We start from the raw sequence: 23,798 nt of genomic DNA, 5'->3' as shown, positions 1-23,798 counted from the left end.
TTAAATTGTAAACGTAACACTGTAAATGGTGAAAAAAACCCCAACATATTGGAGTCTGTATTTGTGACCTCTTGTAAGGCACAGACAGGGAACACTTCAGGTGAGACTGAAGGGTATACTTCACTGCTTCCTTTTCAGCAACCCAAGCCTTCCACAGGGAAACTATGATTTCTTAATCTAGGAATTTCAATTAAAAAAAGAAATATTCTACTAATATTTGTAGCTCAGTAATACAGGCTACGCAACAAAGAGCAAAGAGCCAGGTTTTTTTCTCATTTGTGCTGGCTAATCTAGAAGTAAGACTAATCAACAAGTGCCACTGGCTTAAAAATGGTACAAAAGAACTGTTGGCCAGGCCAGTAATTAGAAGAGTAAGTCTAGCATGAATTCTCACCACTAAAATATTTTACTGTTGTGGATATAGCTTTTCTGAGTCTGTTTGCCAGTTACTTAGTAGTAAATGATGATTTTGAAAGAGGAATTCTGCAACTCTATAGATTCTGTCCTGCTGTAAATAACCAGACAGCTTTCAGAGCCAGCTTGGCTTGCTCTGCCTTGCAGGAGTTCCAAGAAATCTTCGGATGACATGGGTCTGACTCTTTACCAGCTCTTACACAATTCAGAAGGTCTGCAGGGAGCTCCTTCAGAGCCAGCTTGGTGGTAAAAGGTGATGAAGAACCATTGACTGGCCAGATGACTACTGCCCATCAGTAGCCCCACCAGCTGTAAAATGGCTCCTGCAGTTTTGCCACAGTTTCCCAAGTTATCCATCTGCAAAGGTCAAACAGTGAACCTAAATATTACCTAGTGGATATAACAATCCTGTCCTCCTTCTACCCTGTGTTTTGCACTGTCTTATCCTTCCAAACAATGAGTAATCTCATGTTGGGAACCTCTGCAGGGACAAGACTATTGTCTCACATACTACTGTGCTCAGAACTGCTCCTGCTGCTCTTCACCTGCAAGCTGAGTCAGGAATTGCCTCTTTAGTGAACCATGGAAGTGTGCAAGTCCTTCAGAAACTTGCAATCACAAGGAAGGCATCATTATACAAACAGCTCAAGTGTCATAGCCCATTTACTGAGGCTCTGCCTTATAAGAAGTGACAGCAAATTTGCACCTGAAGTGGCAGGGGAAAAAAAGAAGAAGTAAACAAGCAAACATTTGTCATTTTCACCCTCAAAATATTGTGAGCAACCTTAATCAGAATTGAAAGCAAGAGCCTTGTAGTTCTGAGTATTATGAATTACCTCCTGGCCCTAGTTTACAATGTTCTTAACTCATGTCTATAATGTTAGAAAGGCACTATGAAGGAAGGATGCAAAATATGACTTTGCAACAAAGACAAATCTCACTTTTATGCAATATTATTCCAAGGAAATGACAAAAGGTATTCCAGGCAAGGGAAAATATACCATTCAAAAAATGATTTAAAAGCCCCTAGTCACATGAAGTTAGAAAGGATAATTTTAAAATGAAAAGATAGCAAATAACTTGTGGGTTGAAACAGCTTGAAAGCTAATCCCAGAATATCAATGAGCTTCTTGGAGGCCCCTTCAATGTGATCTTCAGCAATTAATGGAACATGTTACAACTATGTTCCCGAGTATACCATCAGGAATAAAGTTGTACATAATAATGGGCAGCAGGCAACACAAAGTGTATACAGCATTTCTCTGCAGCAGTTCCCAGAAAACTTCTGTTTTGCAGACTAGCTTGAACCTTTCCAGATGTTTTCACATACTGGGAGTAATCCTTCAAAATGATGTCTCTTACAAAGATATAGAGCACTGTCAACTCTCACTGGCCTCAAGCTGAAGATACCAAGTGTATGCAAGATAAGGTCCGTTGCAGATAAAGCAGAACAACCAAAGAGTAATTTCCAACTGCATATGAGAGTTTAGATTGTGGGATTCCGGAGTAAGAAGTCAGAGGCCTTGGTCTGAACTCCAGTCCTAGTTTAATTTCCCAAATGATCACTGAATAAGAGAAATACATGGCTGTAGTCTAAGACTGTCATAGAATACACACTCATTGATGAGGTCCCCTCAGAGAGACCTAAAACAGCAGCATGCAGCATGCACTGACAAGAAGAAATCTTTGTAAACTGTGTGCAGACCACTGATCTAGGCTTCCTCCCACTGGTATGTTAGGAAATCAACATCATCTTTACAGTTTTGAGAGCAAGACAGGAAATAACCAGTTGCACAAAAAGCTGTTCCTACCTTCTGTTTGAGGTCATCGGTTTCACTGATGAAATAATCTCTCTCCTTCTCCAACTGGTAAATAAACTTCCTTTGTTTCTGAGCTTCTTTCTTATAATTTTGGATTTCTTGTTCCAATTTCTTCTTTGCCCGTTCATGGAGCTTCACCAAATTTATCTGCTTCTGAGTGGCACCGGTAGCCTTCACCAAATTCTACAGGGAACACAAAATAGTGGCTCATGAGCTGAAAAGACAACGCTGCCATCACTATGACACAAACATGCAATTGTCTTAAGTGCATTATGGACTTCCCTATGGGATTACCCCTCATCTAATTTGTTCAGTTGAAATACTTGAGCCTCAAATCTGATTTAAAAATAAAAAATAAATCTCTAACAGATCTGCTAAATAGTGCTCTTTCTGATTTGTAGTTAAAACACTAGTGTTTGCATTACAAAAACAGTTAGGATTGTTTACAAGTGGATCTAACTAACATCTGGAAAAATCTTACCAGCTTTAAGGCATTTAGATTGTAAATCATGTCAATAGCCAGTAAAATAAAGAATAAAACAAAATATCCTTCCGTCTTATGTCCTAAATAGCAAGTTCAAACTGTAAATTAACCAAGCATGATTAAAATTATGCATAAGGATTAAACAGAAAACACCAAGATACCATCTTTACAAAATCAGCCTTCTGGTCTGACTTGGAAATTTATTTCCCTATACAAAACAGGTGTTTGTTACCTGCCAAATCTGAGCCTCTGCAAGAGTCAAGACACAGGACAGTGAATCTATACCAACTAAAGCACCTCAGAAATAATCTTTTAGCATTGAATTTACTAGATTACACTTCAGGAATGCCCATAAACAGGAGATGCTATCCTGCAGTATGAGAATCTTGGGCAGATGGCAAATGATCAGTATGAGAAATGGACCTAAAAGTAAGGATTAGTCTTAACACAGCCTACCAAGCTTCTATGTGATGTATCAACATTTTGGTTTGTACTTTTACTACCAAAGACTTGGTTTGCCTAGATTAATATTAAACTTTATGTTACAGAGTGTAAAAGCACAGATGTAATGAACTCTTTGGATAACAAATAACAGGTTTGCAATAAAGGTGAACACACGTTGCATTTTTTTAACTCCCTGACAGTTCATATGTTAAAACTTGGATATCTTTTGTGTGTTTATGGGTACTAACACCATTTACAGTGCACAGAAGTAGTGTAAGCATCTGCTTTAGGAAATCCAAATGCTTTACTTAATGTTATTCTACAACATTTCTGTGTCATTGTGAGCATTTAAACTACAGACATTTCATTCTCATGAGATCTGTTTATCAGTATCACCAATGCAAGCTCACCATGCTTATTATATCCCTTTCCCTCAGAAGCTCCTCTATAGCTTTCTTGTCAATCTCCGCCTGCTTTTCGGCAGCCTGCAACTCTAGAGAAAAGGAGGAAAGAGAATAAATCCTAGGTTCAAACTGTACAGCTGCTAGAAATGCAGAAACAACTTAGGGAACTTTTTAAAAAGCCTTAACCTTACATCAACAGTTCAATTGGCTGTGATCAGGTTTCTCAGGAACTATCAGAATTATTCTAATCCCTCTATGTGAAATCCAGTTCTCCTTTGAAGCCATGAAATTCCACTGACTTCAGTGGAGTTAAAACTACTTACTGTGGGTCAAGATTAACACTGGACATATACTACTAAAAAGATATTAAAAACTGAAGAAATGTGTTTCCACTATATTTTAAAATTAATTAAAATCTGATATACTAATTACTGCAACTCAGGAAATGCAGTACACTGGAGTGCTATGATATGTCAAATAATGCAGAAAGACAGGTTATCTATCAGTAGGTCTTCTCAGGCATTCCAGTACAGAACTGAATTTCCTGAGTTCACAGGATCACAGGATCACAGAATCGCTCGGTTGGAAAAGACCTCTGAGATCATCACGTCCAACCGTTCCTATCTACCCCCTAAACCATATCCTTAAGTACCTCATCTACCCGCTCCTTAAATACATCCAGGGATGGTGACTCCACCACCTCCCTGGGCAGCCTGTTCCAGCCTCTGACAACCCTCTCAGTAAAGAACTTCCTCCTTATCTCTAACCTGAACCTCCCTTGGCACAGCTTGGTGCCATTTCCCCTTGTTCTATCCTCCATCACCTGGGAGAAGAGACCAGCACCCACCTCTCCACAACCTCCCTTGAGGTAGTTGTAGGTGGTGATGAGGTCTCCCCTCAGCCTTCTCTTCTCCAGGCTAAACAACCCCAGTTCCCTCAGCCGCTCCTCATAAGAGAGTTCCTCTCTCCTTTCTAGTACAGAGCATGACCTTAAGCAGTACCAGCAAAACACTTGTGGGAAAGCTCTTCTACCCTCACAGAGATGCATGAAAAACAGTCACAACTTTCCATGAATACAGTTATATGTGAGGATTCATATCTGATACATACTGTCTCTTCAGGACATAAACTAGAAACCAGGGAGAGCAGGGAGAGGCATTTATGCCAGTATATATTAACTTGAACTAGACAAGGTTTCTAGCAAGGGGTTTTTTCTGCCCCAGAAAATGAAGTCTCATCAACTCAAATGTTTTGCCAACTTTATAACACAATTTTAGCAACAACAAAAAAAGTTATAGAACTGCTTTTTTCTGTAAATAATTTTAAAAAAACTTGTCTAATTTTATTTCAAAGCATTTTTTATTTTGAAATTTATTTGTATTTTAAACTAAAAAAACCCAAACCAAACAAACAAAAACCCAACCAAAACACAAAAAACCAAACAAAAACCCAAACCAAACCAAACAAAACAAGACAAAACCACCAAAAACCAAAAACCAAACCAGTTGTAAATGCTAAAAAAAGTTGTTTTTTTTTAAATTAAACAAAATATTTTGCCAGACCCAAGGCATTTTCTTCTAAAATTTCCATTTGGCAAAATGTTGCACGTTCCCTCTTGAAGTTTTCTAGATCTGATAGCAAGACAAAGTCAATTTTGGACAGCTCTAGTATCAATGCTGACCACTGAAGTCCTAAACATACCAGAATTAAGTTTATCAGCTCGCTTGCACATTTCCAGGCTATAACTATCCAACAGAATCAAAGCAGGAAAAAAAAGTATGTCTAAACCTACAGATTTCAGTAAGCTCTGAGACTGCTTCTCTCTCACAGGTCAGTGCAGGAGCAGTGAAGGTGCATTGGGGATGACTCTATGTGACGTGGCACAAATTGGCACACCACAAAGTTCAGCTATGTCTGTTGTGTTTTCACTCCATGTATGGTACATCATGAAAATTCTGCAGCCCTATGTCACGGCTTATACAGCTGCTCAATCACTTGATGCCTCCTCCCCACCTGGGGAGGGGGGGGTCAGGAAAAAGAAAGGAGATTCATGAGTTGAAATAGAAATGTATTTAATAAAATAATATTAATAACAGAATATAAAATACACAGAGTTATACTCAGCCTATATTGTGGTGGAGTAGGCCTCAGGGGTAGGATGCTAGACAAGTCCCTCTCAAGATATCAGCCAAGGAAGAGGGGAGAAGGGGGCTGTTCCCAGCAAACTCCTCAATTGATAGTACATGCGAGGTTTATGGTATGGATAGTGCTAATTGGTCAGCCTAGAGTCAGACTGCGGTCAACTCCCCTGGGTTTCTGCTGACCCTAGCTGCTGCACCTGTTTATCTCAAGACTGCTGAAGACCTTGAGCATCACACACCAACATTAGCTGAAACCTTTGACAAAGTTTTAGAACTTTGTTCCCATGAAATAAGAGTGTTGTAGTCCTTACAAAATCGCAGTTTTCCTCAACAGAAAACTGACTCTAAAATTCTGTCCCTGTAAACCAGAACACTCTACAAGATTTTCAAAATGCTGCTGTAGATTCCACCTGTCACTTACAGAGTCTCATGCTAGACACTAAAGGAGAATGATAGTAATGGGAAGATGTGCCCTGAATGAATAAATTACAAATCAAAAGACAGATCCATTCATCAGTTAGGCACCTACCTCTCTCCAGTCCAGATATTTTATTTTTTAGGTTGGTTCTCTCATGTTCTGCCTCAACTTTTTGCTCCTCTGCAACACGCATCTTATTCTGGAGAACATGTCTTATTTTGTTCAGCTTTGACATTTCAAGGCGTATCTGAGCCACTTCTTTACGTCTGACCTACAGAACAGCAACAAGGAAAGGGGAGAGAAAGTATCCATAGAAAGAAAAAGCCTCTGTACTTGGTGTATACTTATTCCATGCAGTTTTCCTAGCAAAGATATAAGTGCTGTTATAAGTGCTGTGGGTCACCTGAGAAAAGATAATTAGCTAATTGAAAAATACTAAAAATAATTTAAACAAAGCCAGCTAGGGCAAGGAAAATGATAAAATCTTATGCTTTAGGGCTGAAGAGGATCAATAAAGAATCCCCAGCTGCAAACCTCACATAGCACTACCCAATTAGTCCTGCAGATAAAACACAAGCAGCTCTAATTTCCTTTGAAGTATTAGGGACAGTGATTGTGACAAGAAAGACATCTGTAGTGTGGTCTGGCTGCATGTCCCTAATAGCAGGTATCTGCTATCCCCATCTCTTTTATAACCTATGGCTTTAAAGAAAAAGCATAATGTAGAGTTCTTCTCATTTGCTATACAATCAGAGGAAAAAAATTATCAAAACGCTGCATAAAAATTAAGGAACTGATTACCAGGAAAGACAACCAATAATCACAATGGAAATTTGTCTCTTTCCTTTTAAAAAGCAAATACAACTTCCCAATATAGTTCAGTGCCCCTGCTAGGTTTTTACAGCCATCACAGATTACAGTGTTCCACTTACAGATGCTGATCCTGTAAGATGGTGAATCCTGCTATGTGAGTATCCTCTGGGGGGATGTGAATCTCCTCAATTCTTACTGACAATAACCTTCAGAGATTTACGAATACTTTCACAGTCTGGGTTGCCCAACACCATAGTGTTGAAACACACCACACCACAGGATGAAACTGCAAGCATAGTGCCTAGAAAAAGGGCATCTCAGACCATGACTGGGACTTAGAAGCTTTAGCAATTGGCATAATTACTAACTGGGCAGTATCTTTTATTTTTTTTTTGTTCCCAGAGGTCCGTGGGACCTCTAGAGCCTCAAATGTAAGTTACTTTCGAACACACTGTTTGTAAAGTTTTAAGCAATGATGGTATTGCTAGAGGTAATGATCAAATCAGATAAACTGGAAAATATAGTAATTTTTTTCTCAAATAGGTAAGAAAAATGTCCTCCAGCCAGCCTAACAAAATACAACAGAAAACAAGCTCCACCATATGGCCTATTAAGGATCCAAATCAGAATCTTCTGTGTTATATTAGGTACAACCTGAGCTTTTAATCTGTCAGGGGCTTAGTTTTTATCATTCTGACTAACATTTCCCATTTAAAAAAAAAAAGCTCTCTATTGGCAAACAACATTTTTATTTAGGTGAATTGGTTACACTTGACTAAACATTGATAAAATAATGATTTTCTACCTGAATTTTCTAATGTTTAGTGTTTTAACCCCAATGATGGTACAAAAATCAACATACAGTAGACAGAGTAATAACATCTAACACTTACATATTACCCTTTACCACAAATGCTCTCAAAGTACCCTAAAAAGCATAGGCATGAATAATTTAATCCTTCTCCAACTGAAACTCACCTGATTCTAAGTGGTATAAAAGAACTGTTAAACAATGTGAAGTCAGGCAAGAAAACCATTTGGATCAGAAAGTAAACACCATCTTGGTTACTTACATTTAACAACCTCAACCAACATTGTGGAGGGAAAATTTTAGTGTTGGAAGCAACCACCTTGAGTGGAAGCTATCCAGTAGACTGTCATTTTAATTTATTAACATTTTTCAGTGGATGTTGGCAACATTCTGATTATGTTAATCACAGTAAGAAAGAAAGTAGTTGCTTTTATCTGAAGATCTCACAATTGAAAAGAGACTTTATGCTTCTCAGAAGTACCATGCATCCTTTATGAACACAATGTTTTGATCGTTTTGATTTATGTGCTTTTAGAAACAGCTCCTCCAGCAGGACAGCTGCTACACTCAGGTGATAGGGTTGGAGACTGTACCATGTTACTGTCACAGAAAGAATGGCATCCAGCACCAGCCAGATCTGTTCCTAAAAACTCCTCAGATTTCCCCCAAAACTACACATAGGGAACTATCAATACAAGAACTGAGGTCATCATTGTCCCAAGTGGTAGGACTGCTGTCAGAGTGATATAGCTGATAGGATGCATGCACCTTCTGATACTTACTTTCAGGTCTGCTGTCTCCTGCTGGATAGCCCGCATCATCTCTTTAAGCATCACATTGTGCTGCTTTCTCTCTTGTATGAGGTTATCATTTCTCTTCTGAACTTCCTCAAGTTCCTCACCAGTCTTTCCATTCAAGATCTGTTAAAGAACAATCCCATTAATTCTTTTTAATCTCATTACAATATCTACATATACATGAAGACAGAACCCTCCATCTCCCCAGGAGACGAAAGCTGTTACAGATTATTGTCTGCTTAAATACCACTCTTCATTGCTGATGAAATTTCTAATGTGAAATATGATACATGTTCATATTGACTAGGGGAAATTATAATTTCTAGTAACACAGCTAGTGTCATCTTTTTTCCGGGAGCTTAGTGGTCTCTCTTGCAGGTGGTAGATAAACATTTCACTGCTTGTTAGGCATTTGGCAAGCATCACGTAACACAACAACTTGCTACATACAATTACTGAAAATGAGTTTGAGATTCAAATTACTTCAATCAGCAGAGGGCAGGGGAGCTCTGTTTCTTAGCAAGCAAATCCTACATTAATATGTTTATACCATTTCTCTGGGTACATGGTTTGCTGAGACCAGGACACAACCATTTTCCTCTCTAATTTGTCTTCAGTCAAAAGCTCGTAACAGCAGTTTCATGGTTTCTATGGAGAACATATACTTCAATACTGGAGCTGCCAGTCTTTCCTTCTGCTTGATGGGGCTTCCCCTAACAGACATTACTCCATAAGTGAGGAAAGAACGATCATCATATTTTTCACTTCAAGCCTTAATGTGTGGTAAACTGACGAACTCAGTACGTATGTACTAAGCCCTCAACAAACATTAAAGGAAGAGAAGTGGAACCTCACCCTTCTGAAGACATGTAGAAACAGAGACAATGTGAAAACAATTTTATTGTGTTGCATCTGTCAGGATAGCACTGTGTTTCAGGTGATTCTTTATTGAGACTTGGATATAAGTGGCATGAAGCCTATAGTAGCTGTATCAAACCATCTTCACTGTCAGGGAAGCAAGGATATTTTATCAGAAATTTCAGTGTAATAAGAGCACACATCACAGCCAACTAAAATTCATTTGAGAAACAATAACCCAGTGATACTGCAATAGATGAGTCACCTTCTGTTGCAGATCTCTACTCTGACTCTTGCACAGTTGGACAGCCTGTGTTTTGGACAGACTTTTTGCAAAAGACAATGCAGTGCCTCCACAGACACCTTCAGACCAGTATAGGCAACAAAGACAGTGCAGTAGTCTGGTTAATTAGCCCAGGCACAGCACTTTATGTGAACTATTGGTTTCCAGGATAATTTGGACAATTGAATGCTCCTAAAATCTGCACTTAGAAAGGTTGAAAGGGACTATACAAAGGAGGAGGAAGAATGGAACAGAACCAGGAATTGTAGATATCCTATTTAAAAACAATGTGATTGTCTTGGCAGATCATGGAGTTGCCCTCAAAAGCTGCATCAAATCAGTGATATTCAGAGAAATAATCAAGTCTTCTCTGTATCTCTTTATGTGAAGTATTTTACTAAGGCTCTATGTTGACAAAAAATTGTCACAGACCTCTACCTTCACAAATTCAGGGACCTGAAGGGAAGAAAAAGCCATAAAAGCAATAAATTTGCAAGATACACACAACTCCCAAAGAAGTTTCCCTTGAGGTAGGACTATTTTACAGTGATGAGATCTCCCCTGCCATTTACTGAAATTGCTTCTTTGAGAGTTTCACAAAGTCAGGGGAAATGGGCTGAAAACCTGAAAACTCAAACATTTGCAGAACACTATGTTAGGACATTTCCAGATAAAGTTTTTAGAAACAGAATGGGGAAAATCAATCAAAAAGGTTTATGAAGACAGTTCTCTGCCCTTTCACAGAAACTCTTCCACAAGCTTGAGAGGTAGGTAAAAATTACTGTGACAGAGAAGAAAGAAGGGGGTCAAACATAAAATGATTTTTCAAATACCACTATAGTGAATCAGTGGCAAAACTGGCAATACACATCAGAAGTCCAACCTGGCAGTCTCCTGTTACTACCATTAGATCATCCATTCTCTTCACAGACTTTGTCTTATTTGCTGTGATCTTTTCAAGATGATCTCTAACAATATAATTGCGATCCACTACCGATTTATGTGAGGAAATCTATCTGAAATCTGTCAGCAAGTTTTACGTATTTATTTACTAGTAAAGTAATATTTATATAAAAATAAATATTTATTAAAATGTATTTACTTATAACAATCTCCCTGCCTCTCCCTTCAGGAAAATTAATTTTCTTCTTATTTTGACATCTGACCCTAATCTTAGACCAGATGAATACAGTGTGCCGTGTGCCCTACCTTCTGCTCTATTATATGGAGTTTCATTAACAGTTGTTCCTCTTTATTCTTCTCTATATGTTGCTGTAGATTCTTGATCTCAGCTTGCTTGTTATTCATTTCAGTTAGCAGATTTTTCAGCTCCTTCTCCATTCTTTCCTTCTTTCGAGTCTCTCGTGATACCTCATTCTGTTGCAGCTGGATTTCTTGCTGAAGCTAGAATAATACAAAAGATAAAAGTTTAAGTTATGCTGCCTTTTATTCAGGAAAACAAGGCCTCTCACCTCTCCTTCTACTACGCTTGATTTGGAAAACAACAGTTACTGTACTATTTGTCTTGGTTTCACTGAGATAGAATCATAGAATCAATTTTCTGTTCAGGAAAGCTGCATTTCTGAGCAGATAGCAGAGTTTGTATAAGTGAAAACAACCCGGTAAGACACTGTTTCAATTTTAGCTGGGACAGAGTTAATTTTCTTCATAGTAGCTACTATGAGACTTTGTTTCGAATTTGCATTGAGAATGGTATGATAACACACTGGTGTTTCGGTTACAGAATCACAGAATCACAGAACGTTAGGGATTGGAAAAGCATCCAGTCCAATCCCCCTGCCGGAGCAGGAACACCTAGATGAGGTTACACAGGAAGGCGTCCAGGCGGGTTTTGAATGTCTCCAGAGAAGGAGACTCCACAACCTCTCTGGGCAGCCTGTTCCACTGATCTGTCACCCCCACTGAGAAGAAGTTTCTTCTCAAATTTAAGTGGAACCTCCTGTGTTCCAGCTTGTGCCCATTACCCCTTGTCCTATCATTGTTTGTCACCAAGAAGAGCCTGGCTCCATCCTCGTGACACTCACCCTTTAAATATTTATAAACATGAATGAGGTCTCCCCTCAGTCTCCTCTTCTGCAAACTAAAGAGATCCAGCTCCCTCAGCCGCTCCTCATAAGGGAGATGCTCCACTCCCTTGATCATCTTTGTAGCCCTGCGCTGGACTCTCTCCAGCAGTTCCCTGTCCTTCTTGAACTGAGGGGCCCAGAACTGGACGCAATATTCCAGATGCGGTCTCACCAGGGCAGAGTAGAGGGGGACGAGAACCTCTCTCGTTCTTACCAAGTGGTTCTTACATTAAGTCGAGGACTGACATTTTTTTCCATTTTTGTCTGCACCTGTCCTCTCAGTTTCTTCTCCACAAGAAGTCGGGAGGGGAAACAGCCGGGACAGGCTAAGAGAAAACACTCTATACCACAGACATAACTCTCACTATAAATTGGGGAGTTTGTTGGGGACGGCTCTCTTTGATTGATAGTCACTACCCCCAGAGGGTTTTGTCAGTCATTCCATTCACAAGGCCTCCTACTCCCCTGATTTCACTGGAGCTGTTGGTTTGCAGTGGTTTTGGGAATGCATGACTCCCAACTTCTGTATGAGCTGAGTATAACTTTATGTGATTTATTATTGTTGTTCCTATTATTATTACATTGTTATTGTTGTTGTTGTTATTGTTGCTGTTATTATTATTAAATTTTAGTTTATTTCAATCATTAAACTGTTTTTATCTCTATCCATAAGTGATCCGACCTTTCTCCTCCGATTCTCTCCCCCACCCTGCCAGGAAGGGAGGGGAGTGAGCAAGTGGCTGCATGGTGCTTAGCTGCCTAAACCATGTGCTGGTTAAACCATGGCACTACTGTACCTGCAATTACATGGAATATGCCAGATCTTCTCAGAAGTAAACACATTCTCTAATGGAACAAAAAATCCTGCATGAGGGAACCTGTTTATTGATGACAAATTTTAAGTATCAGTCAGTTCACCCACACAGAAGGGTCTGATACAGTTCAGACATAAAAGCATTCCCCTGGAGATGCAGCAGCACAAATGTATTTTCAACTGTAAGTTACTTGTAAGGTGGCACTTTCTGAATGCAGCACTAAAATGAATTTGGACTTTATGTTGTATTGCAAGGGTTTTTATTTTGATGTTTCTCTCTCACCTGCAGAAACTCTTATTACACTGATAGTAAAGGAAAGAGATGTCAGATCAGTGTTCATTTTCACAGCTGCTCTCAGTGTTTCTGCTCTTAAAGTTCCTCTGCGGGAACTTTGAAAGAGGAGTTTTCTCTCATATTTAATAGACTGTCTTGTGAATTCTGCTCTCTCCCCTCCAAAAAAATGTGATGGAGCAGAATCAGCAGAAAGGAGACAAAGGGGGATAATCCATATGGAAATATTCCATTCAGCCAGGGACCAGCATTGAAAGATGTTCTTCACTTAAAGATTCCTCTCCCTCTGATCCCACAAATGATCTGACTGGGTCTTCAACAGGATCTTCAAAAAGACATTGTTATTTAAGCAGTCTGAAGTGGAGAATAATTTCATACTGGGAGAATGGGAGGTGGTTACAAATGCTATAACAATTCCATAAATGTAAGGGCTGATGAAGTGAGTATCAAGAGATTAAGGCTGGCAAGATTCAAGGAGTTTTGACGGGAGTTTCGATCCTCTCTCTTTTCTCCCATGCCCACAATGCTGTCAGAAAAGCAAAGATTTATAATCTCTTGTAATACATTCCCAACCATCTGCTTTAGAAACAGAAATGAGTTCTGTGCATGAAACCTAGGCTGATCACTACTTTCACATTTGTGATTAATAAAAAACTGTAAGCTAAATAGTGCTTCCATCTCTTCTCTGTTCTTTAAGTGTTTTTTTCTGCTTTTCCTTTCTCCTGTTGTCTTGTCACTATTTATATTCAGTTTTAAATTCTTTTATTCCTCATTATTATGTTCTAATATTTTGATGTATCAAAGTTCTGTATCCCATCTTCCATCCTTTTCCTTCTCTCCATCCAGTGGGTAGCCTATTGATCCTCAGTTCTCTGTACCTGTAGCTGCTATACACATTTAAATGAAGTTATACATATTGATAGCAAAGAAGAACTGTATGCTCAGATGGTCAGAAAAACAGGGAACCTAACTTAGAGGAGACAAGAAAAGGAAAGCTGAGATGGAATATGACTGCTCTCTACAGACACTGGTGATGTGAAAAAATATTTAAGCTGAAAAACAGTAAGCAGGAATCAGTGTAAAGAAGAAAGTAGGAGGTCTCTAACCATTGGAAAAGTGAGGGTCTGGAAAAACTTCCAGAGCAGGGGAGAAAACAGCCAAATTAGCTTTTAAGTCAGAATTTGATACATTCTTAAAAATGATGGTATGGCACTATACAACAACCACTGCCAACAGCAAGAGACCTAGGATCTCCATTCCAGGTCTACGTTTTAAGTGGTTCTTTGGAGGCACAAGGATTTACAACACAGAAAAAGAAACACATCTCCAGCATGAAAGGTAACTGTGATTCAGGCAACAGAACCTCAGCCTTATTCAGGGTATTGGGAAGCTATGGAAACAGATGGTATGTGACAATACACTTCGTAAAGGACATAGCCTAGAAGTAGAGAAAAATATAAAAATAATTCACAGCAGACTTCCTTCTGAGCACTCCTGAAAAAGTTTGAGATGTGGAAGAACAGGTAGTAGCATACTAGTCAATGGAGATCAATTGCAAGAGTGGAGAAAAGTTCAGGACAAAGTCTAAAATCACCACCTGGTGATCTGTACAGACCTGCATAACAGATTGATCTGCCTCGTTTTTTGCCCTCTCTCCATCCTGCTTATCTTGTGTGGCTTGAGTTAGACTTTGACGTAAATTCACGATCTCTGACAGGAGTTGGTCTTGCTCCTTTGTTAGCTCTTCTTTAAGATTTAGCAAATTCTGGATACTGGAAGCAAAGAAATAATAGTCAAGCAGTGTCACAGGCCCTCTCTGTTCTTCATCTATGACAGAGCAAGATCTTGTGTGAGAAACAGCAGTTTAAAAGTTATTTGTTTCATATTAAACTCCCCTTGGATTAAGGCTCTGCTGGTCAATCTCTGTCTACTGTGATCACAGTCACCGTCAACATAGGCAGCTTTAAAATCTAACCTAGGCCAAAAAAATCACTGTTTCTTTTTATATCACCTCCTCATGGGGCTGAAGAAGCCTTCACTTACCCAAAAAGGTAACAGGGAACAAAATTCCTTCTTCTCCAACCATTGCAGGACCAAAAATGTTACACTGCTGTAACCAGTCTCTCTGCAGCTTACCTCACTGGGCACCTAACTGGGTTACGCCTTACAGTCATCTAATGTAAGAATAAAACAGACTCCCTGCCTGGACACTTTTACAGTCTGAAAGTCCAAGCAATGTGCATTCAAGCTCAACCTTAAAAAATAGCCTCACAGTTCCAAAAGACTATAGGGTTTTCAGCCCTGTAGGGGACTCAAAGGAGTTGTCTTGTCCCATGGCCTTGTTACTCAATAGTGTATTTACACATGGAACTGGAGGGCAAAACACAGGGAAATTTAAGAAGAAATTGTAAACAGGCAGGTCTCAGCAGCCTGGGCAGCAGATGGAAATGACACAGAGTGAGGTCTTGGCAAATTAACAGCTCCAGGCTCTTGCAGGAAAATGCAAAAAGCAGCCACAGAAAGCTGCCTATAGAGAGAGTTATACTAGGGGAAGGCTTAATGACCAGGCTTTAAGATCCAAAAAACCTGTTACACAGGTCCAGAACATTTCAGGGCCAAAAGGTGAAGCAATGGATTTCTCATGTATCCATGTGGTTTATGTGCTGGCACATTCCTTGGAGGGGAAATGTTTGAGCACACTAAAGGTCTTGCTCGCAGACACAAGCCTTGTTTATGCAGCCTGGATATGCAGTGCATGGGGAGATGAGCATGTCCCATACATATCCCGAATGCATAATATAAATACCTTACACAGTGTGAAAATTTGAAGACAGAGTTAGCTGGGCCAACCATCAGAAACCTCCATATAAAGTGCACAGGTCATAGGGAAAATATACTTAATCTCATATTTGAGTTTATACTTACAGCATAAGCACAGTTTGAAGACCTGATATTACAAACCTCAGCTTTCAGAGGGCTTTTGAGCAGCTCCTGAGGATCATTATTTGCATACTGTAGCAGCTAGAGGCTCCACCTGAGACTAGGTCCCACTATGCCAGCAGCTGCGTAAGTGTTCAGTAAAAAAATGCCATAGTCTTGAAAAAGTATAAATATGAAATACAAACAAGAATACAGACAGTCATAATGCCTTATAACAGAGCTCAGAACAGAAGAAAAATCAAGTCTCCTGCTTCCTTGACTTATCCACTTTGACCCTGCTGCCATAATATGTAAAAATGTTGACAGGATCCTATTCTCAAAGACAGTGTATGTTGAAATGCGAGTCAGATAAAACAATATGACAGATACAGAGAAAGGGCATAATATTGATTTTTATTTGATCTCTCAGTTTAATCCAATGCTGAATGAACTCAGGTTCTGATTCTGTACTTGCTCACTGCATAAACAAATAGACCAATAAATGTGCACTCATGACAAAAGTAAAAGGCAGAAAAGAACTCTGTGTTCCAGTTTCTTTGTAGTGTCTAAATGGCTAAATAAGGTGTTGAATGACAGAAAATCAGATAAGGCTTTCCCCCACCCTGGGGAAAACTTACTTGTGCTCCTGTCCCTGGGATAGTTCAGATCTCTTCTGCACTGAATCTGTGAGGTGCGCAATGTCCTTCTGCAGTGATTTAATCGTTTCCCTTGCTTTCCATTCCTTTTCATAGGCTGTGTTTAGCAATTCACGGGTCTTTCCAAACTCCTAGGAACAAAATGGAAAACAATTACATGAATTAAATTGGGTTGAAAATGAACAACAAATTAAAAATTAATTGCTTTACATTTTGTTTCATTAACAAAATAGGTTTTCATGCCTTTTCATGCTTAGATTCACAACAGTTTTCTATGTCAGTTGTCTTTTCTTTTGGACAAGGGCATAGAAAACATTTTGAGCCATTCAGGCTATATCAATTTACACCACAAAAGCTCTAATACATTATCTTTAACACATAGATCTGAACATTATCAAATGTCACCTTATGAGGTTTTGGTCATGTGAGTCCCACTAATATCTAAAAATGTACTGAAAATTCAGTGCCCACAAAGGTACCATCTACTTAGCTCACTCACATCTGTAGAAATCTTTTCAGCTGTTCCAACAGGGAACATCCAACTTGATTTGGAATAGAAAAAGATGTTACTCTGGGCTTTTCTCCCTCTTTGTTCATTTTCATCCATGAGGACCTAGTATATTTTTATTTTAACTGTATATTTAGACAAGCCACAGTTCTCATGTCAAATTTCAGCTCATGGAATTTCTTGAATGACAGACTCATGTACCTCTCACAAGCCCAGGGTTTGATATCCACAAACATTATAGGGGAAGAGGGTTCACTTGTTTTTTTTAACTTCCTCTGCATCTCTCTCCCTTGAATCAGAACCCTAAGAATCACACAGCAGGTTTATTTCTTGCTAGGTTCAAAACAAGCTCCTACCATTTCTGGAATCCTGTGCTAAAAAAATGCATAGGTTGAGAAAGGGACTGGATTGGAAGAAAAGTTCCCAATGACTCACTAAATAATGAAGACACTACTTTCGACCCAAGAAGTCCCTGAGCTGCAAATCACAGCGTGAAGTCCTCTCCTTCATGCTCTTTTCTCAGCTGCCCCCTGGTGGAGTTCTGGACTTGACGGACTTGTACAGATTTAGCCTCCAAGTGTGACTGTGCAACTCTACATTAACTCTGAGGTCTTCCCAAGCAAAGCCAAACAGAAGCATCATTACATGAGGCCATAATATCCCTGTCAACTCTTACTTGCATCATACGAAAATGGGGCAGGAAAAGAAATTAAAAACATTTCACAATGAAGAGTATCAAATAGTTTAATTTATATCAGATTGCTTATAGCAATTCTTTATTGAAATTAACATCTCTGGTTCTAAAACAAAAAGCCTATTTAACACTAAAATTAAAATGATAACACCTGTATTATGGTACATCGTTAATATATATATTGAACTGTTTTAAATCAAATAAATGTGGTACTTATCTGTTTACTGCCTAAATTAAAAATTCAAGCTATCAAACTAGCAGAAGTAATAGGCTACCAGAATTTGCTGAAAAGCTAACACAAAATGTAACATCTGTCACCTCTTCAAACTGGAGAGGGAATGCATGTTCATTTTATTTATTCAACCAGTTCAGCACATCCAAATTTGAGAAACCATCTGGAGCTTAAAGATCAAGAATGTTTGCTCTTCTTTTTTTTTTCCCCCAGCCAACTAATAAAGAGTTAAACAGTGGGCTTTACTTGTTCAGAAATTCTGAAGGAGATTATAGTCAATTAAATTCACTACCTACAAACAGTATTTTCATTACTTAATAAACTACTTTGTTCAAAATTTAGTTTGAAAAACGTGCTTTGCACTTATGCATCAAGCATATTTAAGAAGTTTTTAATATTAAAGTCAGCTGTTACATTTTATGCATTTTGAGTTCTAAGTTCCATTCAAATGCAGCAATGATGACACATAAAGTTTCAAGTATCATCTAGTAAATAATAAATTTTTCATTGATTATTATCATACATAAAAGTGCTCAATTATGAAATTTAAATAAATGCATGATAGGCTGAAATAATAGTACGAAGACATAGTGTATCATCTTAACCGACAGAAAAACATAAAATATAGCTGTAAATAAACATGCTTCAGATTTGCCAACCAATAAGAGGCAACTAACCTTTCTCTAGAAAAATGCAAATGGAAAACAAGATTAAAGCTAATTACTTAAATCAAAGCTTCCTGCGGCTGATTAGACTGTGATTAAAATTGGTGAATTAAATCATTATGATTGGAGTTTTGGTGGATAAAACTGGTAAATAAAGTCTATATGTCCTCTGAGAGGTCTTACTGGCCTCAGTGAGTATTTAGTTCCGGTGGGTATTTGCAAATGTGATGCCCTGAAGTCGAAGAGGTCATTCATATAAGCAGTGATTTCAGGTCACCCTAAGCTGTGCTTTTTGAACTTTATCTTTTTTTGAATTTGTACTAATAAAACCAATTTTCATCAATAAGGCTGGCAGATGACGTCTCCATTAATAAGCAAAATCTAAATAAGAATTTCCTACAGACTTCAGCATCAGTAAAACCAGCCTTCATTGTAGTTGCTTCTTGGCTGCGTCTTTTACTTTGAATAGGGGATCAACAGGTTGCTTCCCTTAAATTCAAAAGCAAAGAAGAGGAAACTGTTGATGGTGGAAGCCTTCACTGAAAAAATATTCACACTATTACTCAGTGGAGAAGGGAACTGAAATAATGCAGGGTATGTCGACTGGGCCACGGCAGTACATAGTTAGGTAGGTCACATACATTACAGTCTCTTGTATAATTAAAGATGGAAGTACACCAGATGTTTGCAGTTAGAATAATTCAAAAATTTTTGGAGAAGTACTGGAAATCTGGAAATTGTGAAGCAGAATTCATAAAGTGTGACTGCCTTACTTTATTTTCATTAAATACCCCAAAAGATCACATCAGTTTAACTACTCAGAAACTGAGAAGTACTGAAATACTTTCTTAGTATACTGGATTGATACTCCTGGAAATTAAAAACTTGGTAATTCCTAGCAGGGCAGTACAAACTTCTATAAATTCCCCTTGCAAGGTTCTTCCAGTGCAGCCTTGTGGATCAGTATCCTTATCAATGAAAAAGAGAACTGCATTCCCTTGGTGTTCATCTTGGCACTTTGCTCCTTCGATAGGACTGTAAATAGCAGACTATTATGTCCAGTTTATTAAAACTAAAAACAGAGCACTGAACAACCCTCAGAGAGCCAATAGCTATTGATTGTTATTGACCCGAGTCCTATCAGCCACTGATCTCTGTAGTTAAACCCTGCCCCTAAACAAATCCTACGGATTACAACAAGGCTTCATATGGAGAAAAATTTGGCTTCTGCAACTTTTATTTGTGTATGAAACAATGACCTAGAAAAGGAAGGCTGTATACGTTTTACCCTGATGACTCATCAAGTCACCAAGATTCAAGGTCTTAATCTGAAGCAACCATACCATTTTTACAGGAACAGCCCCACCAGGATTCTCCTATCTTTTGTAAATAATGAAACAGTGGAACAGATTGTTGGTTTAATTTAGCGCTTAAGAATATTGCTATTTTAGCACTTGAACTTTCCTCGACTTTTCCCTTGGGCATTTGCAAAACTGATTTTTTGAATATTAGTAACATTGTAGCAAAATACTACAGCTGTAACAGAACTTCCCTAATAACATGAAATATGAAGGGTATACAAAACAAAACCCCCAAACAGGACATGAACATTTTAAACAATATCCAAATAATTCCTGAACATTTAAAGGAAAGACTAAATCTCATAACCAAACTGAAAAAGTATCAGTGCTGTTTACTAGGCCCACAGCACATGACTAGAATTGAAATGTCACATGTTGTGCATTGCACGTCATTTGTAATAGGATCATAATGTCAAGCAGCTTTCTCCCTACGTAACCTCTTAGCTGGTTCAATACCAGGTGGTATTGTTAAGCCATACCTTGCCTGAGCTTCAAATTAGCTGCTGAAATTGGAAAGGCTCTTATTTTTCCTACTCTTCCACTCCTCAGTTTATGACATTACCAAGACAAAGCCTTGGGAGCATCTTGAAGGATTGCCTCTGCTGCTGTTCACACTCAGAGTATTATTACCATGTAATAGCAGAAAGAAAATTATAAAGATCATTGCAGTTCCTGACACCCACCTACCAGGTTTTGATTAGCAGCAGAGAAAAAGATTTTCCTCCTCTTTAAGGATGCTTTGAACAGTACCGTGGGCTTGCAAGCTGCAGCCATAGGATGACAGCACTGCTATTTATATTTACTCTGAGTGTATTTTCTTCCTAATTCTAAGGACAAGAAACTTCATTTCAAAGAACTTCTATTTCTGTAGTGCTCATAGATCACTCCAGATTGTTACTATGAATTTGTTTTACTGGAACAAAACACTTTATTGTAAGGCATGGAGGTTTCTCAACTAAATGCTAAATTAAAGCCTGTCTAGGTTCCACAGCCTAAGCTTTTAAACCATCAGAAGGAAAAAGTTCAAAATACAGACTTCTGATCATTCGGCAGCTTCAGGTTTTTAGCAGTCAAACCTCACTGTAAGGCTAAAAACATTGACTCCTTTCAGTGAGATAAGCACTTTGATTTGACAAAATCAATAATGACAAAGAACACATCAAATTGGTAAAATTACATTGAAATGCTGTATAGGATTCCTTTTCAAAAACACTGTGAAACATTTATTTATATGAGCTGATGACACTTCCCTGGTCTATAATCCATATTCCAGTAAGTAAGTAGATTTTTTATGTTCTGGCAATAGTTAACATCCAAGCAGCACTTCAAAAATATTAATGAATCCAGTCTCAAAAACTGTATACTAAGTAAGAAATGTGCTATTTTACAGAGGAAAAGATTAAACAGAAACTATCGGTGAGTACTTGAAAGCTGATGGAGTTGGTTTAATGCAAATAAACACAGAATTTGACTAGGACTAGTAAAATATCAGGCTAAAGAAACAAAGCGACTGGTAGCAAAGCAGAGGTTAAAGAACTGGAGAGGCCAGCTCTGTAGTTATCCCTCTGACTAGTTCTCTACATAAAACAAAGTGGTGTTTTAGATGCTTTTCTTATTACCATGTTTTTCATTAACAATTTGCAGATCATATTTAATTCTATTCAAAACTTTACCGCCTTCAGTGATGATATAGTTTCCTTATCATCTGTAGAGAGTTTTGTGAGCGTAGCTAGTTTACATGAATTCACCACAAGTTCAGCATTCAGCTTCCTGCACTTCTCCCTGAGACGCCTTTCATTTTCATGAGATTTCTTCATAACAGCATGGAGATTCTCATATTCTACTCGGAATTTTTCCAGAGGTTTATCTCCCTTAAGTAGATCGATGACTTCTTGGAAGTCTTTTTCCTGTGCTTCAAAAGCACTTTCTTCTAGATATGGTTTGCCAGAGTTTTCCTGAATGAAATGAGATAGATGATCAAGAAACAGGAGGAATTCAACATCCCATTTATGACCCCAGAATATAAAAAAGCAATATATTACGTGTGTAAGAGCTACTAAGAAATAATGACAAAATTTTCTGAAATAACAGTTCTCTTGCTAGCATATGATATGCACATTGCAGGCTATTTTTCAAACAAATCTCCCCTGATTTTACTGAAATAACTTGTGCTTTAACAGTTCGAGTTTCTGTAATTGAGTACCACAACTACTTTAAAGAGAGACCTATAAAATATCATCATTGTGATAGTGATTAAATAATATATCAACTATTCAGGAAGCCCAGTATTTTAGCCTCAATTCTTCCCAGTTCTCTACACTCTAAAGTTTGATTAGTTCATGCTTTCTATGCAGATAGTGCCACCAAATGACTTGCAGATAAGCATGTAAAAGCTCTAGTAATGCCAGTGCAAGCCAATCCTTCCTCTGCAGGAAATGTTACTGTTAAACCTTTCATCACGGGCGACGTTTTAGCTCAGTTCTGATGCCAGAATTTGCCAGCTTGGTTGCTACAAACCAACTTCCACCAATATTTTTCAAAACAGCTTAAAATAAGCCTTCATTATAGTCTTCAACAAAACACAGTTGTACCAACTGGAGGCAGTATGGCCATTTCTTGGAAGTTAGCTTGATCAGCCAAGCACCAAGGTGAATCAGCCCCACGGGCTGCTCCACACTGTCACAGGCACATTGCTGCCATTACTCAAGCTTGCTCAAAACTGACTGGAACATCTCTACACTGCACTCCAAAGTGTAGGTAATAGCCTTAAAATCACATCTCAGAGGTAGACTCACTTGGATAGGAAAACAGCACTCCTGTTAGCACCAGTCATGGATGTATGGTGAGTTACCCTCACAGAGGAGAGGCAATGAGATGCACAGCTCTCACAGCCTTAGAAATCTGCCCTCGTATCTCCCTCCCAAAACCAATGGATTGCTATCTCAGAAATGGTTCAGGCCTCTACTCACGATTTGAACACAGTTTAAAGGCAAGAATTTCCAAAACTCTAAAAGAAAGGACAATTCTGAGAGCAAAACAACACATTTCATTTGTGTCATTGGCTTTTTGGGGGACGGAGGAGTACATAACTTCACACTACCTGGAAAACTTGTAATTAAAAGGAAAAAAACCAGACCCTTGCAACTTGAAAGAAAGATCAGGCCACACGACACACTGAGGCAGGCTCCAAATCCCCTCTCCTTGGCAAGGCTCTGATTTTAGATTTTTTTCTGTGTCCAAAACTTTAATGTGAAAATAGCAAAGGCAACTTGACTATTAAAACTCATGCTGCTGTCATTGTGGAAGGGCGGTCTACACAGCACAGCCAAACTTTGGTATGCAACCCCCTCAAACTTGCTCTGGCGCTTGTGGTAAAGAATTTAGGTTTCTTCTTATTTCATCCTCCTCTCCAACATCAAACCTTCAGTTTTGATCTCATTTATGTTTGCGATCATAAATTGAGTTAAAAGAAGTGCAACAATGGCATACTGGGCTGGGGGGTGACGGGGAAGGTGGGGGGTGACTCATACCCATGATCTTAAAAGTAGCAGATGTTCCTGAAATTTAAGTGTTATTACTGCCTATGTACAAGGAGCCTAATTGCTCATACTTTCAACTGAGGATCTAACTGAACTCTGCTCACAGAAGTAACTTGACGCATCAACATGGTATATAGATACAGATTATATACAGATGACTGGGCTTATTCTGAGGTACAGCGTTCGCGCTGTCCAACAGACAGGCGGGGAATCTGGAGGCGCTCACCTCAGTCATGTCGTCGGCGGGCCGGGGTCGGGAAGGGCCGGGGCGGGGGTCGGTGCTGATGCCGGGGCTGTGGCGGCGTCAGGCCGTGGCCGTGCGGCCGCCGCGTCGTATCCGTAGC

At 38.8% G+C, this 23,798-nt stretch overlaps 1 protein-coding gene across 1 annotated transcript in view; it reads right to left on the bottom strand.

The window, feature by feature from the left end:
* CFAP58 (cilia and flagella associated protein 58) overlaps positions 1-23,689 on the bottom strand; it is a 60,415-nt gene extending 36,726 nt beyond the window's left edge. The window contains exons 1-9 of the mRNA XM_010184760.1: positions 23,681-23,689; positions 21,589-21,870; positions 16,438-16,586; positions 14,496-14,652; positions 10,897-11,091; positions 8,532-8,669; positions 6,237-6,396; positions 3,573-3,655; positions 2,226-2,417 (exon numbers count right to left, since the gene is read on the bottom strand). Of these exons, the coding sequence (XP_010183062.1) occupies positions 2,226-2,417; positions 3,573-3,655; positions 6,237-6,396; positions 8,532-8,669; positions 10,897-11,091; positions 14,496-14,652; positions 16,438-16,586; positions 21,589-21,870; positions 23,681-23,689 (1,365 nt within the window). The remainder of the gene's footprint in view (positions 1-2,225; positions 2,418-3,572; positions 3,656-6,236; positions 6,397-8,531; positions 8,670-10,896; positions 11,092-14,495; positions 14,653-16,437; positions 16,587-21,588; positions 21,871-23,680) is intronic.
* Positions 23,690-23,798: the final 109 nt, after the last annotated feature.

This window comes from Mesitornis unicolor, unplaced genomic scaffold (assembly GCF_000695765.1).
Source record: "Mesitornis unicolor isolate BGI_N332 unplaced genomic scaffold, ASM69576v1 scaffold18875, whole genome shotgun sequence".
In the NCBI taxonomy this organism is placed as follows: Eukaryota; Metazoa; Chordata; class Aves; order Mesitornithiformes; family Mesitornithidae; genus Mesitornis; species Mesitornis unicolor.
Note: the sequence above shows the minus strand (reverse complement) of the source record. Positions and strands in the feature narration are given on the sequence as shown.